The following is a 19,335-nucleotide window of genomic DNA, read 5'->3' as shown; positions in this document are numbered from 1 at the left end:
AACTCTCCAGAGCTAGGTTAGTAACAGGCATTTCTGGGACTAAGATGCACACAAAAGGAGACAAGTGAAAAGAGAGAAGAGGGAGCGGCTCATTGTGTCCTTGGAAGGAGCTTCCCACAGCAGTCTAGAGTTATAATAGCATAACTAAGAGAGGCAGGCTAAAGAGAGGGGCCCTGGACCGGGCTCGTACTCTCCCCTGCCGGAACGGGCTTGTACTTCCTGCCTCCCTCTACTCTACTCTACTATGCTGCAACTCCTCACTCCCTAACTATAAGCTTTATCAAAGATGATGGTTTTCAGTTTATTCTTAAATGTGGCGACGGTGTCAGCCCCCCGAACCCAAGTTGGGAGCTGGTTCCACAGGAGAGGAGCCTGGTAGCTGAAGGCTCTGGCTCCGATTCTACTTTTAGAGACTCTAGGAACCACAAGTAGCTCTGAGTTCTGGGAGCGCAGTGCTCTAGTGGGACAATAAGGTACTAAAAGCTCTTCTATGTATGATGGTGCTTGACCATGTAGTGCTTTGTAGGTCAGGAGAAGGATTTTAAATTCAATCCTGGATTTTACAGGAAGCCAATGCAGAGAAGCTAATACAGGAGAAATGTGATCTCTTTTGTTAGTTCTTGTCAGAACACGTGCTGCAGCATTCTGGATCAGCTGGAGGGTCTTGAGGGACTTATTTGAGCAGCCTGATAGTAAAGAATTACAGTAGTCCAGCCGGGAAGTTACGAATGCATGGACTAGTTTTTCAGCATCGTTTTGAGACAGGATGTTCCTGATTTTGGCAATGTTACGAAGATGGAAAAAGGCTGTTCTTGAGGTTTGTTTTAAGTGGGCGTTAAAGGATAGATCCTGGTCAAAAATGACTCCTAGATTTCTGACAGTAGTGCTGGAGGCCAGGGCAATACCATCTAGGGTAGCTATATATTTAGATAATGAAGTTCGGTGGTGCTTGGGTCCCAGCACAATAACTTCCGTTTTGTTTGAGTTCAACATCAGAAAATTGTGGGTCATCCAGGATTTTATATCTTTAATGCACGCTTGAAGTTTAGCTAACTGACCGCTTTCGTCTGGCTTGATTGACAGATATAATTGGGTGTCGTCTGCGTAACAGTGAAAGTTAATTGAGTGTTTCCTAATAATATTGCCTAGAGGAAGCATATATAAAGAGAATAGAATTGGTCCAAGCACTGAGCCTTGAGGAACGCCATGGCTAACTTTAGCGTATTTGGATGGTTTATCGTTAATATTAACAAATTGGGATCGCTCAGAAAAATAGGACTTAAACCAGCTTAGTGCGATTCCTTTAATGCCAACTAAATGTTCCAGTCTCTGTAAGAGGATGGTATGGTCAATAGTGTCGAATGCAGCACTAAGATCTAATAAGACAAGTATGGAGACAAGTCCTTTGTCAGCAGCAGTTAGAAGGTCGTTAGTGATTTTCACCAGTGCCGTCTCTGTGCTATGATGCATTCTAAATCCTGACTGAAAGTCTTCAAATAGACTATTTCTATGCAGAAAGTCACACAATTGATTAGCGACTACCTTCTCAAGGATTTTGGAGAGAAACGGGAGGTTAGATATAGGTCTATAGTTGGCTAAGACCTCAGGGTCGAGGGTGGGTTTTTTCAGAATAGGTTTTATCACAGCTACTTTAAAAGACTGCGGTACGTGACCCGTTAATAAGGACATATTGATCGTATCTAGTAATGTGGTGTTAACCACGGGTAGTGCTTCTTTAAGTAGCCTCGTTGGAATGGGGTCTAAGAGACAGGTAGTTGGCTTAGCTGAAGAGACCCTTAACATTAATTGTTGGAGGTCTAAAGGATAAAAGCCGTCTAAATAAGTATCAGGTCTTATCGTTCTCTCTAGCCCTCCTGCGCCCAATGGTGAGTCGTTGGAAGCTGTGGGCAGAAGGTGATGAATTTTTTCTCTAATTGTTATAATTTTATCATTAAAAAAGGTCATGAAGTCATCACTGCTCAGAGCTATAGGAATAGATGGCTCAATAGAGCTGTGACTATCTGTCAGCCTGGCTACAGTGCTGAAAAGAAACCTTGGGTTGTTCTTATTTTCTTCTATTAGTGTTGAGTAATAGTCTGATCTGGCATTTCTGAGGGCCCTCCTATAATTTTTTAGACTATCTTGCCAATCCACACGAGATTCTTCCAGTTTGGTGGAACGCCATTTACTTTCAAGTTTTCGTGAGATTTGTTTTAATTTGCGAGTTTGGGAGTTATACCAAGGTGCTAGTTTCCTTTCCTTCATCATCTTCTTTTTGAGAGGAGCAACAGAGTCTAAAGTAGTCCGTAGGCAGGCCGTAGCAGCGTCTACAAAGTTATCAAGTTGGGAGGGACTAGAGTTAACATAACAGTCCTCTGTTATATTAAGGCATGACATTGAGTTAAGTGCTGTTGGAATAGCTTCCTTAAATTTAGCTATAGCACTGTCAGATAAGCATCTAGTGTAGAAACTTTTATTTAATTTCGTATAGTCTGGTAGTAGGAATTCGAAAGTTATTAAAAAATGGTCTGATAATAAAGGATTCTGCGGAAATACTATTAAATCGTCAATTTTGATGCCATATTCTAGCACAAGGTCGAGGGTGTGGTTAAAACAGTGCGTGGCCTTATGCACCCTCTGACTGAAACCAATAGAATCTAGCAGTGAATTGAAAGCAGTACTAAGGCTATTGCTCTCAATGTCCACATGGATATTAAAATCACCTACAATAAGTACTTTGTCTGATTGAAGGACTACGCATGATAAAAACTCTGAGAATTCAGATAAAAACTCAGAATATGGACCTGGTGCTCGGTAAACAACAACGAATATAATTGGCTGTACTGTTTTCCATGTTGGGTGTTGAAGATTAAGAACAAGGCTTTCAAACGAGTTATAATTTAGTTTAGGTTTAGGATTAATTAACAGGCTCGAGTCAAATATGGCTGCAACTCCCCCTCCTCGGCCTGAGCCTCGTGGAATTTGGGTATTATTATGACTGGGAGGAGTGGCTTCGTTTAAACTAACATATTCGTCATGGCCCAGCCAGGTTTCGGTGAGGCAGAATAAATCAATGTGGTTATCTGATATCAATTCGTTTACCAATAATGCTTTCGATGACAGAGATCTAATATTTAATAGTCCACATTTGATTTTCCTATTCTGTTCTATCGTTGCAGTGGTTGTTTTAATTCCAATTAGGTTGTTTAGTATAGCACCTCTTTTGTTAGCGTTTGGTTTAAACGGTCTCAGTCGGGGGACAGACACGGTGGTTATGGGATTATGAATGGGTGATTGCTCTGAAGGGAGCACAGAGGGGCGTGTAGCGCTGTATCTCTGATTATTGACTTTGGGAGAGTGTGTCTGGTCAGTGTGCTTGTGGGAGTGTTTACGGGATGTAAACAGTCAATCAGAGGTCTGGGTATGCACGGCGTGGTGCAAATTTCCACGTAGCATCTGGCTTCCGCGTGTATTGGGATGAATCCCATCCCTGCTGAACAGGGAGCCACGTTCCCAAAACAGATTGAAGTTGTCAATAAAACCTATCTTGTGAATGCTGCATGTGAGCTGGAGCCAGGTGTTAAGGGAGAGTAGTCTGCTAAAGAGGCCTGATCCGCGACCTAGAGATGGAAGTGGGCCCGAAATAAAAACCGACTTCCCAGTGCTTTTTAAAGCCTCAATGAGAGTGGTAAAGTCTCGCCTTGTGCGCTCACACTCCTGAATCCGAGTGGACATGTCGTTATGTCCACAATGGACCACGATGCGTTTGATAGAGGTCGGAAATGAGGGTATCAGGTCCATAACTTTAGCCAGGATGTCTGCAACTTTGGCTCCGGGAAAACAGTGTGTGACAGCATTATGAAACCGTAGGTCTCTAGTGATGGAGTCCCCAATAATTACTGTGGTTAGGGGGAAGAGCGGACGGGGAGGGGGGGGGTGTGGGTAGCCGGTGACGGGAGCAAAACAGTCAGTGTCGGTTTCAGATGGGCAGGGAAAAGAAGAGGAAGAATGCTTACCGTTCGGTTGTGGAGATTGTTTTTGAGGAACGTTGTCATTTGGCCGATCCAGGCAGTGTAGGCCACCGGACCGTCTGACTACCGCATCCCTCAGAAGCTTTCACCGCGCGGTAGCAATCGTCTTCCGTGACGACGGCTGGTCAGTCTGCTTTGAAGCGGGGCGAGCCCGGTGAGCCGCACTGGCCGCCACCGGCTCCGACTCCGACAAAGCATTGAAGCGGTTGGAGAGGCTGAGGGCAGGAGGCGATGGAGCCCTACCCGAGGCTCTCTTTCGGCCGCAAACCACCTCAGTCCAGGGTGGCTTGATAACCGGTGTCGAGCAGGACGATGGGCGTGGGCAGGCAGCTGGGTCCCATGGCGCGGTATCCTGGAAGGCCGCCGAGAGAGATGAGATCCGGAGCGACTGATTATGAGCCACGTCCAAGCAGGCGGTTAACAAAGCATCTTTGGTTTTTAAGTCCTCGGAAAGCCGACGAACATCTTCCCTGAGGTCAGCAATTTCTTTGTTTGTATTATTGAACAACGAGGAAATCCTGAGGGGGAGTGGGGACTCGCCAGGTGTCCCCCCGAGGTTGCCATGAAGCTAGCGTTAGTTTAGCCGGTAGGCCTAGTCTTGATAAATTAGCGTGAGGCTAATACTTACTTACACGTAAAAATGTATCTTTGGTTTTAAAAACACTTTATTAGTATAATAAAAACTAGGCGATAGAGCCGACTGTTAGGTAGGAGGTTGAAGGCAGCTGCCGGCTGCCTCGTCCCCGCCGACTGCTGTCGCTTGTGGATGACGTTCGCTTGTGGATGACGTGCAGCAGCTCGTCTCTGACAGGATAAATGATGATACCAATTTTATAAAACAAAAGGTTAAGACAACATTACGACACAAACATTTAGGGATGCATCGATCCGACATTTTTTCAGTCCCGATACCGATGCCGATGCCAGGGCTTTGTGTATATGTCGATACCCGATACCAATCCAATACTGTTGTTGAATTAATAATAAACTGTATACCTTTTGCACCTTATACCTTCCTTCACCATGTGGAAGAGACTAAAGGCTACAGACTTTCCTAACTAAACATTACTTTCCTAAGACAAAATAACATAGATGTAATGTATTGAATTCTTATTTATTTGTTATTTAAAAAACAATGGTGCATTCAAATTGAAAATATAATGTAATCAAACTTCTTAAAATTAATTTAAATAAATAACAATAATGGGCCTTTATATAGGTTCATAATGGCTTATTATACTGTCAGGAGTACATAGAATATCACAAAAACATGTTAATGTCATCATGTTTACCAAAAGCTATGATTACTAAAGGGTTTGCTTGGCTCATCAACATTATACAATAACGTTATATGAAGGAACATCATATTATTAACTATTATTATATTAACATTATATAACGTTAAGGAGAATCCATCAAACAGTTACAGAATCTAAACTATTTTTTCTTCTGCAAACTGCAAAGTAGTAAAATAAACTCAAATCGAATGAATACGCAAACAACTTTAACATGGTTTCCCTTTCAAAACCAAATAGTTGTAAGCTAGTTGTATAAACACTACCTTGGCCACAGGTAAGTTAGGTTGTAGTGTGGTTGTAGTGGGCGACTGAACGGAGCTCCGCTGTCAGCCTCCTTTGCTGTTTGAATAATGTTTATAATGTAAAGTAGGTTGGCGGACATATTTCAGCGAGGCAAGGCATCTTAAATCCAGTGTTTTAATCCTTGCTCTGAACCCGTCTTTCTCAACGGTCTGTAGCGGGACCGTAGTTGGATTGCGTTCATAATGTTGCTCTGCTGCATGCTTGAAGTGACGTGTCTTTAACGTTAGCACTGTAACGTTAGCACAGTAACGTTAGCACGGCAGAGTAACATTAGAGCGACGGGCAACAACAGTGGTTTAAATTATGTCCGATTTTTTAGAAACAAAAAACCTTGGGAACAGCAGACGGCTCCTCTCTTGAGCATACGTTGTTCTGGTGTATCTCTGGTCTTTCTTCATCCTCTAACTTTCTTCTCTGTTCTTGAATGTGCAGTAGTGACCGGAGCCTCTCCCAGCTTAACAGACTGTTTATGCTACCTGGCTAGCTAGCAGCTATAATGTTACCCAACATGCCGTTCGGCGGTGTAGCTACATTTGTAAATGTAAAATGATTAGTGTTCGAAACTGTTTAAGTCACAAATTGTTATGTGCTATGGTGTTTTATCCTTTTAAAGAGAGTTAGTTGTGGGTTATTAATTGTTGTGTTATAAAGTTACTACCATGAGTGAGAAGGGTACACAGTTAACAGTTAAAAGGGGTCCCAGTGCTGCGACAGAGGAAAAAAAAAAAACTGTATCGGCCCGTGGATCTGTTATTTTGTCAATATCAGGGCCAATATCCGATCTTAATATCGGATCGGTGCACCCCTACAAACATTAGTATGTATGTTCCAGCTCCGGCTACCTGAGGCGTCTCTGTGTAACGGAGAGTTTTTCCTGCATGTCTCTACGACATGTAACGTTAGACAGCCAATCACAGACATTATTAGATCTTGGTAGAAGCATGCTGCGTGCTGATTGGCTCACTGACACTGAGGTTATTTACTCCTTAGGTATTGACTGACGAGGCATTTTCCGATACGTGATATTTTAGAGGCAATTCGGTCTGTGCCTAAAAAGTCTTACATTGGGTACCCAGCCCTGCTTATGAGACATCCAGAGCATTAGGATGAACATCATAATGTTATCTAATGTTTGAACCCTAACACATTGTTCTGTTCTGACCCGTCAGAGACCAGAGAGACGGACCGGCTCAGCTGTTCAGACAGGAAAGGCCCGTATCAGGTGAAAGGCTGGAGTCTGAAGCAGCAGTTTGTGGATCTGATGTGGAAACGATTTCTCAACGCTCGCCGCTCCCTCAAGGGCTTCTTCGCTCAGGTACCCTCACATGTTTATATATGTTTATATAATCAGATATGGGTTGAGATATTATATACATATATACATATATACTGTATATATAATGTATATATGTTTCCTGTAGGTGTGTGCAGTTTTTAGTTTTCCTGTGTTTTGCAGATTGTTCTCCCGGTGGTGTTTGTGTTCATCGCGCTGGTCTTCAGTCTCATCGTCCCTCCGTTTGGGAAGTATCCGAGTCTGGAGCTGCAGCCCTGGATGTACGAGGACCAGGTCACCTTCATCAGGTACCGGTCCCCAAAACCACCTTCACCAGGTACACAACTGGCTCAAACTGGGGCTAATTAACGTTTGTGTGTGTGTCTGTCTGTGCGTGTGTGTGTGTGTGTGTGTGTGTGTGTGTGTGTGTGTGTGTGTGTGTGTGTGTGTCTGTGTCTGTCTGTCTGTCTGGCTGTCTGTCCGTGTGTGTGTGTGTGTGTGTGTGTGTGTGTCTGTCTGTCTGTCCGTGTGTGTGTGTGTGTGTGTGTGTGTGTGTGTGTGTGTGTCTGTGTCTGTCTGTCTGTCTGTCCGTGTATGTGTCTGTCTGTGTGTGTGTGTGTGTGTGTGTGTGTGTGTGTGTGTGTGTGTGTGTGTGTGTGTCTCAGTGATGATTCACCCGGAGACTCCAACATGCAGAAGTTACTTGGCGCTCTGTTGGACGCGCCAGGCTTCGGGACTCGCTGCATGGACGGACATCCCATCCCGTAAGAAAACATGGCTTTAATAAATCTAAATGTGTAATAAAATAAAAACTGAACCTGTTTTTAAACATCTTAGGGTGTGATCTACTGTAGATTTCACTTGAAGAGAGTTGTTTCTGTTTATGGAGTTATTTCGATGAGGGATTTGTGTTTAACATCTAATGTTTGTTCTTTAAGACCAAATTCAGATTCAGGGTCACTTTTGATAAAAGGACACATCTGTTGATGCACAGATTACAGAAATAAAGGAGGTCGTAATAATTCTGGAAAAAAGTGGTAAAAGGATGATGCCCTAGGACGTTCAAGAACTGAATATACTCCACAACATTCTCCCATATCTTTACCCTGCTGATTTCCTGTCCGTCTCTTATCTCCGTCCCCAGAGAGGCTCCGTGTACGATGGCCGATGACGACTGGAGAACTCCAGAGGTCCCTGAAGGCATCACGCAGCTGTTCAGCTCGTCCAACTGGACGATGGACGACCCGTCTCCAGCGTGCGTCTGCAGCTCCGACGGCAACAAGAAGATGCTGCCGGACTGTCCTGCTGGAGCTGGGGGGCTGCCACCGCCAGAGGTTCATTCACATATATATAATTTATATATATATCTTCTCTGAGAGATTTAATATCATATATTCTGTACATTAATATAAAGTTATATTCTGTACATTAATATAAAGTTATATTCTGTATATTAATATAAAGTTGTGTTCTGTACATTAATATAAAGTTATATTCTGTACATTAATATAAAGTTGTGTTCTGTACATTAATATAAAGTTATATTCTGTATATTAATATAAAGTTGTGTTCTGTACATTAATATAAAGTTATATTCTGTACATTAATATAAAGTTGTGTTCTGTACATTAATATAAAGTTATATTCTGTATATTAATATAAAGTTATGTTTGTGTTCAGATGAAGCTGAGCACCACCGACTCTCTTCAGAACCTGACGGGGAGAAACATCTCCGACTACCTGGTGAAAACATACGCCGACATCATCGGCAAGAGGTGGAACACATGGGACAGATACTGCAGTACATTTACACAGAAATACACACACGTTACACAGAGTTAATATGCAGACAAACACACAAGTACACAGAGTTAATACACAGACATACACACAAGTACACAGAATTAATACACAGACATACACACAAGTACACAGAGTTAATACACAGACATACAAACAAGTACACAGAGTTAATACACAGACATACAAACAAGTACACAGAGTTAATACACAGACATACACACAAGTACACAAAGTTAATACACAGACATACACACAAGTACACAGAGTTAATGCACAGATATACACACAAGTACACAGAGTTAATACACAGACATACAAACAAGTACACAGAGTTAATACACAGACATACAAACAAGTACACAGAGTTAATACACAGACATACATAGAGTTAATTCATAGAAATACAGACAGTAATACTCAGTAATACTCAGGGACTAACTGTTTGTGTTGTTCACAGTTTGAAGAACAAAGTTTGGGTGAATGAATTCAGGTCAGTGTTTTTAATTATTCTCTTCTGCTTTTATTTTGAAATCAAACTGTTTCCTGTTTGTCACGTGTTAATCTGTTTTTTCTCTCTGCAGGTACGGAGGGTTCTCATTGGGCGCCAGGAGCACTCAGGTCCTCCCACCGGCCAATGAGGTTGATGACGCCATTGAGCGAATCAGAAAGATCTTTGAGTTACAGAAGGTAAGACTTTATTCACGTATAAAATGTATTAAATTAGTTTATTATTAGTCTAAGTGTCTGACACCATTATGTAAAGGATCCCTACAGAGATAGACCTTTTAGTTAAAGAATAAGATCCTTTTAGTTTAGTTTTTTTACATGGAGTCTGGTGGAGTTTGGTGATGGTGATTTCGGGGCTGTTTCATGTTAAACTAAAAGGATCTTACTCTTTAACTAAAAGGTCTATCTCTGTAGGGATCCATCCCATAATGTTGTCAGACACTTAGAATAATAATCTGAGCCTGTCAACGGCTGAACATTTGTATATTAACAAAAAAAACTTTAATTAATTAGATACTAAGATGAGGTCGTCTGTGTGTTTCAGGGCGCGGCTGCAGATCGATTCCTTGACAGTTTGTCTGGTTTCATTAACGGTTTGGACACGAAGAACAACGTCAAGGTAAGACACAGCTGTGATGTGTTTAAAGGCTCCGGGAAAGCACAGATTTATAACACACAAGAAAACATACAAAACTGTCGTAGAGGGTTCAATCCAAAAGTTATCAGTGTAAACGAAAAAGAGATTACAGATTACAGAAATACTGATTTGCATAAACACGACAGAACGATACTAAGAAACAAAGAGTTTTAATTAAAAATCACAAGGTGAAAACATACAAGGGAAGATTTATCAAAACAACGGTTGCCTAGATACTGTTTATATCTACACATCTTTCTGACAATTTTACTAGACTTCACTTTCTTTAGTGAGGAAAAAATCTTTTATAAACCGAACATTGGCTCAGAACATCTTTAAACAGACCCAAACAGAATCAGCAGATGTTTTTACAGTTTGCTTTTTTAAAGATGATTTTTGGGGCATTTTTAGGCCTTTATTTGGATAGGACAGCTTAGACTTGAAAGGGGAGAGAGAGGGGGGATGACCTGTAGCAAAGGTCGGAGTCGACCCTGCGGCCGCTGCGTCGAGGAGTAAACCTCTATATATGGGCGCCCGCTCTACCAGGTGAGGTAACCAGGCGCCCCGTTTTTACAGTTTTCAACGGTGATCCAGAATGAAAATCAGCAGAATTTACTGACTGTTTTTCAGATTTATTTTTTGACACTTTCTTTTTTACAGTTTCAACACTTTTTTAAACGTTTTTTCAACTCTTTTTGACGCTTTCAACGCTCAAGTTAAATTTTATTTATTTTTTACATTTGTTTAAAATCTGCGGAAACTCTGTGTCTGCAGTGTGACCCTGTTTATATCATCATCTGTTTATATCATCATCTGTTTATAACATCATCTGTTTATGACATCATCTGTTTATAACATCATCTGTTTATGACATCATCTGCATCATGTAGAAAGTTTCTGAGAGATGGGAATAATACTTGTCAAACCCTGTCCTCAGATCTGGTTTAACAACAAAGGCTGGCACAGCATCGGAGCCTTCATCAACGTGATGAACAACGCCATCCTGCACGCCAACCTGCCGCCGGGCCGAAACACCAGTCGCTACGGCATCAGAGCCTTCAACCATCCTCTGAACCTCACCAAGGAGCAGCTGTCACAGGTCGCTCTGTGAGTACACAGGGAGTGCTACAGAGAACACAGGGAGTACTACAGAGTACACATGGAGTACACAGGGAGTACTACAGAGAACACAGAGAGTACACAGGGAGTACTACAGAGTACACAGAGAGTACACAGGGAGTACTACAGAGAACACAGAGAGTACACAGGGAGTACTGCAGAGAACACAGAGAGTACACAGGGAGTACTACACAGCTCACAGGGAGGACTACACCACTCATAGGGAGTACTATACCGCTCACAGGGAGTACTACACAGCTCACAGGGAATACCACACCGCTCACAGGGAGTACTACACCGCTCACAGGGAGTACTACACAGCTCACAGGGAATACTATACCGCTCACAGGGAGTACTACAGAGTACACAGGGAGTACTACAGAGTACACAGGGAGTAAGGTAAACACAAAAAGTAGGTAGTTAATGATTAACGAATGAGGAATAGGGGGATACAGCTACAGGGTAGGGATACAGCTACAGGGTAGAGGGGATACAGCTACAGGGTAGAGGGGATACAGCTGCGGCAACGTTAAGTTTAGGAGAAAGACTAATTAATTATTAATTAATTTAATTAATATTAAAACACTCCTGGGACATGAACACCCATTTCCTGGGTGAAAGTATTAAATTATATTTTTGTATTAGCCTAGATTTTGCTTAGTTTTACGTAACTTCAAATACACCAAAACAAGCAACCTCTCTGTGTCTAACTCCGCCTCCTGACTGTCTCCAGGGTAACGACCTCCGTGGATGTCCTGGTGTCCATCTTTGTGATCTTCGCCATGTCCTTCGTCCCCGCCAGCTTCGTGGTCTTCCTCATCCAGAAGCGAGTCAGCAAACCCAAAAACATGCAGTTCAGTGGCGTGCAGCCGCTGCTCTACTGGGTGGCCAACTTCATCTGGGACATGGTGAGACACAAAACAAACACACCCTCAGAGTGTCTTTGTGTGGCAGATTGTAACTCTATCTGCGACATGTCGAGGCTCGAAACAAACACACCCTTTCTGTCAGAGTGTAACTTCATCAGGGACATGGTGAGGAACCAAACAAACGCACCCTGACACAGTTTCAGTGTGGAATATTTAAGAAAAAAGTTGGGAAATTATGTGAAAAGGTTGGAATATTTTGAAAGAAAAAAAGTCTGAATATTCTAAAAGAAAAAAAAAGTCTTTTGAAAAGTTGGAATCTTTAAAAAAAAGTTGGAATATATTTAGGGAAAAAATATAAATATTTTAGTAAAAAAGAAATTTTGGTCAGAACATGCCAACCGTAGTACGTCTTTAAGACCCGAGTCTTCTATGCTGACAGGTCTGCAGTTAGTTGCCACCCATTTTGCAAGAGCTGCAGTCATTTTTTTGGATTTGGTTTCATCCACAGCTCGGCAAGTAGCAATCTCCAAAATAGTGCTTTACCTAAGCCTGCTAGCATCAACCTGAGTCACGTTAACTGTACTACTATGCTTAGCTCGTAGGTGGTAGCTCAAGCTTGACGTGCTTCGGTGATATTTTAATTCGGCTTTACACAATGTGCATATGGCTTTCGACTTGTCTACTGAGCCGTCCGGGAGTTTTGGAACATAAAAAGCGCCATTCAGAATTGTGTTTTCTGCTGTCTTTCTCCATCATGCCTGCAGCCTGCAGCAGCAGGATGTGTTAGGAGGAAGTGGCAGCTTGATGATAAGTAAAGGTGCTGCAAAGGGTCAAAATAGTAGCCTAGCTAGATTATAGTGATTTTAGAACAGCTAAGGGGCGTTGTTAGGCACGACGTGAAGCTGAGCGAAGTGAAAATAAATGAATAAATGGCGGTATGCGATTAAAAAAAATTAATGCGTTATGCTCGGCCCTTAATCGCATCGCGATTAACGCGTTAATGCTGACAGCCCTAGTTGTATGTAAACATATTTTAATGTTTTGACCTTAAACGGCCTCCTGTATGTGTCTCTGCAGTGTAACTACATCGTCCCGGCAACGCTGGTCATCATCATCTTCATCAGTTTCCAACAGAAAGCCTACGTCTCCTCCACCAACCTGCCGGTGCTCGCACTGCTGCTGCTGCTCTACGGGTCAGATACACAGTACTACACAATACTACACACTACTACACAGTACTACACAATACTACACACACACACAACACCATGCTACAGACACAGAACAATATTACACACATTACTATACAACCCTAACAACCTAATGCTGCTGCTATACGGGCCAGACACAATACTACACATTACTACACAGTACTACACCTTAACTACACACACACGGTTCTACATTGAATTACACCCAGGGCGAGACCCAAAGACATGCATGCTAGGTAATTAGGACTACAGTTGAAAATTTGCCGACTGGCTAACACTGACACATTTACAGAAATGTTGATTAATGTCGTTGTCCTAATCAAATAAACTTACAAACTTAAGTTCTGATAACTTATACTGTCATATTTTGTGCAGAATTGTGTTCATTGTCTTTTGAAAATGTTGGAGGCATCTTAAAAAGTGTGTTTCCTGTTGTAATTGCAATAGTTAACTGGATTCTCTTAAGTGTGTTTTTCAAATGTTCTAATGAAAGATTTGCGCAATTGAGAAATATAATTTTCTTTCACTTATGTTGTTTATTATATATATATATATATATATAAATAATAATATAACATTAATAATAATATACAAATAAAATATAGAATAAATAGGCCTATTCTAAATAGCACAAATCTTTCATCACACAAATGTGAAAAGACACTAAAGAGAATCTGTTACACTATTGCACTAAGAACAGAAAACACAAACTAAAACCTGACCTTTCTGGCCTTCCTTGATGCAAAATCATAAATGATGTTATTGTATGAAATCTGCTCCCCTATTGAATGCTCACGGGTGGGCGCCCTTTAAAAAAAAAAAAAGTAGTTTAAAAAAATGTTCGCATTTCAGACGGCCGACACAAACACACACGCCTATCAACTCGATAATAAAGCCGTAAAGTAGGCAAGACTCTTTCAACTCAGGATAGGATTGAGATGAAAAGTTTAACTGACACATAACCGCGATCAGCTTCGTGGGTGCCCAGTATTAGCGGAGCACCAACCGTATCGGCGCCTAAGCCCAGCAACCCGTTCGACCCAGAGGTGAACTGTCCCCCGCTCCCCTTTCCCCTTCTCACACAGCTTCTCTGTGCAGTGTGCGCACGGCACCTTCTCAGCAAGCAGGGGCGCCAATTTGCCAATTCCCCACACGGTGAAATGATAGATAATGCTTCGAGGATTTTTTTTTTTTTAAGTGCTTGTGCCGCCCCCCATGAGGCATAAAAAAAATGCGCCCCGGCCAGCTGCCCGCTTCGCCCGTGCCAAAAACTGCCACTTCACACACAACACTACTATACACAGTACTACACAATACCACAACGCTCTGCTGTGCCCTGCTACGTCCTGCTACACCCTGCAGTGCCCTGCTACGCCATGAACTACTACAACTTGTGATGGTGAGCGGGGGAAAGAGGACCCAAACGCAGGGAGAGGCAGGCAGGCAGGAGATGGTTTGAGCTTGAGGATTTATTTAAAAACCACAAAAATCAACCAAGGGAGTCCTGGGAGTAACGGCAGGCAAAAAAACTATTCCAAAAACTGAAGACAAAAGGCATCCAAAAGGCAAGTGAGTAAAAAACTAGGAACAAACAAAAACAGACAAGAGCTGACACAAACTAACCAGACAAGAACATGAACATACGCAGGCTGGCAGGGCACGGACACAAACGGACGCAGAACGGACACAAAACAATTTGACACCAGACAAAGGAAACACAGGGGCTAAATAAACTAGGTAACGAGAAGAAACAAGACAGGTGACACCAGGGCTGGGGAACAGGTGGAGCACATCAGACAATCACACAGGCGGGAAAACAAAGGAAGTAAAACTAGACATGACAAGACAGAAAACAGACTATCAAAATAAAACAGGAAACAGACCATAAACAGGGAAATGCACAACAGGGAACAGTAAAATACACAACAAAATATACACAGACCACAATACACAACACAGGATAAATTTACAAGACAGGGAACAGAAAAATACAGAATAAATATACAAAAACAGGAAACATACAGAAAACTACAAACAGGCAACAGAAATAGAACAAAATACAAAGCAAAATACTGAAACCATAACACAACTACTATTTCTAGTCACTGATCCATTATATTTATTGTGACTATTATTGCTACTGTTCCTCACACTCCCAACCGGCACCGTCAGACACCACCTACCAAGAGCCTGGGTCTGTCCGGGGTTTCTCCCTAAAAGGAAGTTTTTCTCACCACTAGTGTTAATTTTTTCATCTATTTTTAATTTAGTCTTAGTTTTGTGCCAAATGTCCTCGTTGGTTTTTGACATATTTAGTCATTCACATATCTTTTTTTGTTCGTCAAGTTTTAGTCGACTAAAAGTCTCGTCATTTTACTCTAGTTTTAGTCAAATGAAAACTCAATATATCTTAGTCAAGTTTTAGTTAAAACATTTTAGTCTTTTTTTAAATAACAAATTACTTCTGAGATTATTTCTTGATAACGATTTCAGTCAAATAGTTATAAGGACATGTTCTGATTTTTTTGTCAATATCATTGTACGTAAAATGTGACAAAATATCGAGCCTCTTCCTTATTTCACCAGTAAATTCCTGTTAAACAACAAAAACAACCATTGGATGGGAAAGGGTATTTTACAATAACTTTGAATGCAGCACGAGGCTGGTGAGGCGAGTTTCAAGTGAACGCAACATCTGTGTTGTTTTTCAGACGGCAGCTGCAGACTGTCGTACGTCTTGGTGTTGGAATCCTACACAGTGAAATACAGACAACACCATTTAGCTGTCAGCATTTTAACCGTGTTTACTCCAGCTGCTAGCTAACGTTAGCTACTAGGCTAACGTTAGCTGCTGCCAAGTGTAGTGTTAACTAGCTTGACATGCGGCGATGTTTCTGTTGCCTCTAACGTCCATTTAGGAGCATCAGAGAGAAGCGTAGACATTTCAGTGGCACTGAAATCCGTGTCTCGGTACCCAACCCTAGTAACAGCTGAATATTCTATCCCAGTGGTTCCCAACCTTTTTTCCTTGGCGCCCCCCCTACTTATGTCTAAGAAAAGCTGAGTCCCCCCTCCGAAACCGAAGTTGAGGTAACTCTCGAGATAGAGCCTTACTTTCTTTTTTGATACAGAGGAGTTATCAGCACTTTTACGTTTCTCCGCCATGTTTCATTCATAAAATAGTGATGCCGTGGCGGGATGATAGCAGCTAACAGCTGACCTGATGACAGCAGGGTCCCAGGTTAAGAGGTCCCGGAGGTTTGGCCTACTAAGTAGCCTGCCTACAATTTTAAGCGAGAACAAAATTTATAGTTTTTATACAGACTTTTGTATACATTATATATTCTAGTGTATTATCATAAATTAACATGCAAATATTATTTTTTTTTACCTCAACCTCAAACCAGACTTGCGCACCCCCTGTGATCTTTGCCGCCCCCCTGAGGGGGCCCGGACCCCAGGTTGGGAACCACTGTTCTATCTCATGATGAAAAAGTAGAGACGATTGTAGACGAAAATGAAGAGAGATTTTATCTTAGTTTTTATTTTATGCAAAAACATTTTAGTCTTGTCTTTTTTCGTCAACAATAATGCATGTTAATTTAGTATTAGTCAGCGTTTTGGACAATGGTGCAGTCTCGTCATCGTCTCGTCTTAGTCATGGAAAAAAAAAAGGTTGTTGACGAACATATTTAGTCTTGTCTCGTCTGACGAAATTAACACTACTCACCACCGAGGTTTCTTCCTAAAAGGGAGTTTTTCCTCGCCACTGTCGCATAATGCTTGCTCTTGTTAGGAATTACTGGAATTGTTGGGTCTTTGTAAATTATAGAGTGGTCTAGACCTACTTTATCTGTAAAGTGTCTTGAGATAACTCTTGTTATGATTTGATAATATAAATAAATTGAATTGAATTATTACACAATATTACACACACAACACTACTATACACAGTACTACACAATACTACACAACACTATTACCAGTGTTGGGTGTAACGCGTTACAGTAACGTAACTACTGTTTTCGGGAAAAAGTAGAGTAACGCGATACTACTGAAAATTTGGTAACGAAACGTAGATCCTTTTTCAATTCGGCGCAATGTTACTTTTCCCGGGGACAGATTTGACAGCGACACTGCCTTCTCAGCTGCGTGCTCACAAGCTCCACACGGAACGTGACAGAGGCTGGTAGCAGAGCAATGCTGCAGCCAACGCTAACTTTTGAGAGCATTTTAAGCTTTGTGGCTTTTTGCTGGACGGCGCTCTGAGCGGAGAGCTACATGACACATGCCACTACATCGCTGAGGACTGGCAGTTAAATCGGCCGTCCTACAAACAGAGCATGCTAGGCAGACACAAAGCTGACAGCCTCACAGATGATGCGGTGGAGATGGGCTCATACATAGACTAGGCTACACACAGCGGACCGCTGTGGACTGGTGTCGGTCGCATGGACACGCAAGGACTTCCAGAAAAGAAGCTGCATGTGTCTACGACAATGCACGGACCATCGTGGCTGCGCGACCGGTACAAGTTGATACAGACATTACATACACTAACACAGTGTAACGCCGATGACCTGCTGATGTGCATTCAACCCGCGCTGGACTCGTTCATAATGAATCAGCCGTCACTCTGTGAGGAGAGAATCTGCAGTGTAGTTCAGACATTTCACTGATAAACCATAGATTGGCTTTATGGTCAAAGATAGTTTATTTTTAATTAACTTCAATCTCTGCCAGAGACGCCTGCTTTTAAAAGTAATACAAAAGTAACAAGTAATGTAAAAAGTTACTTTCCATAGGGGGTAACTAAGTAAAGTAAAGGATTACTTTTTTAAGAAGTAACGAGTAACGAACAAACACTACTTTTTAAAAGTAACTTCCCCAACACTGTCTATTACACGCATTACTATACAACCCTAACAACACAATTCAAATGCTGCTACTACCGTATACGGCTCAGACACACAATACTACACAATACTACAGAACACTATTACACACAACACCATGCTACAAACACACAACACTTTTACACACATTACTACAGAAACACAACACTCTTACACACATTACTACAAACAACGCTATTACACACATTACTGCAGACACACAACCCTATTACACACATTACTACAAACACACAACACTATTACACACATTACTACAAACACACAACCCTATTACACACATTACTACATACACACAACACTATTACACACATTACTACAGACACACAACACTATTACACACATTACTACAAACACACAACCCTATTACACACATTACTACATACACACAACACTATTACACACATTACTACAGACACACAACACTATTACACACAACAGTGTTACAGACATTACTACACACAACCCTAGCACACACATTACTACATACACACAACGCTATTACACTCATTACTACAGACACACAACACTATTACACTCATTACTACAGACACACAACACTATTACACACATTACTACAGACACACAACACTATTACACACAATTTAATAAAATTAAGGGTATTAATTGGGTTTGAGTCCATAAATACAGTTAATGGATACAGACACGGAGAACTGAAGGCTCGGTTAGCAAAGGTTGGCTCTGATTAGCTCTGATTAGCGGTTAGCTCCGGTCATATCCGGTTAGTTCCATTAAAAAGATATGGCCGGGTTGATTCAGTGGGTGGAGCGGGCACACATATACTGAGAGGCTTATGCCTCGACGCAGAGGTCCAGGGTTCGAATCCAAACTGCATGTCTTCCCCCTCTCTCTCTCCCCTTTCTCAACTAGCTGTCCTGTCAAAATAAAGGCGGAAAAGCCAATAATCTTAAAAAAAAAAAAAAAAAAAAAACTACAATGACTCATTTAAAACAAAAGAAAAGAAAAATAAGCTCCGTTATAAAGATATGGAGCAGAGGAGACTATCATGGAGAGGGGTAACAACCAGACTCTGAGAGGGGTAACAACCAGACTCTGAGAGGAGTAACAACCAGACTCTGAGAGGAGTAACAACCAGACTCTGAGAGGGGTAACAACCAGACTCTGAGAGGGGTAACAGCCAGACTCTAAGAGGGGTAACAACCAGACTCTGAGAGGGGTAACAACTAGACTCTGAGAGAAGTAACAACCACACTCTGTGAGGGTAACAACCAGAGTCTGAGAGGGTAACAACCAGACTCTGAGAGGAGTAACAACCAGACTCTGAGAGGGGTAACAACCAGACTCTGAGAGGGGTAACAGCCAGACTCTAAGAGGGGTAACAACCAGACT

The 19,335-nt window shown here is 41.8% G+C and overlaps 1 protein-coding gene across 1 annotated transcript in view; it reads left to right on the top strand.

Moving 5' to 3' along the window:
* LOC116051164 (phospholipid-transporting ATPase ABCA1-like) overlaps window positions 1-19,335 on the top strand; it is a 154,072-nt gene that overhangs the window by 28,049 nt on the left and 106,688 nt on the right. The window contains exons 24-26 of the mRNA XM_036006295.1: window positions 6,802-6,947; window positions 7,089-7,213; window positions 7,571-7,669. Coding sequence (XP_035862188.1) covers window positions 6,802-6,947; window positions 7,089-7,213; window positions 7,571-7,669 — 370 coding nt within the window. The remainder of the gene's footprint in view (window positions 1-6,801; window positions 6,948-7,088; window positions 7,214-7,570; window positions 7,670-19,335) is intronic.

The sequence above is a fragment of the Sander lucioperca genome, chromosome 1 (genome assembly GCF_008315115.2).
Source record: "Sander lucioperca isolate FBNREF2018 chromosome 1, SLUC_FBN_1.2, whole genome shotgun sequence".
Classification (NCBI taxonomy): domain Eukaryota; kingdom Metazoa; phylum Chordata; class Actinopteri; order Perciformes; family Percidae; genus Sander; species Sander lucioperca.
This window is presented reverse-complemented; position numbering and strand designations above follow the sequence as displayed.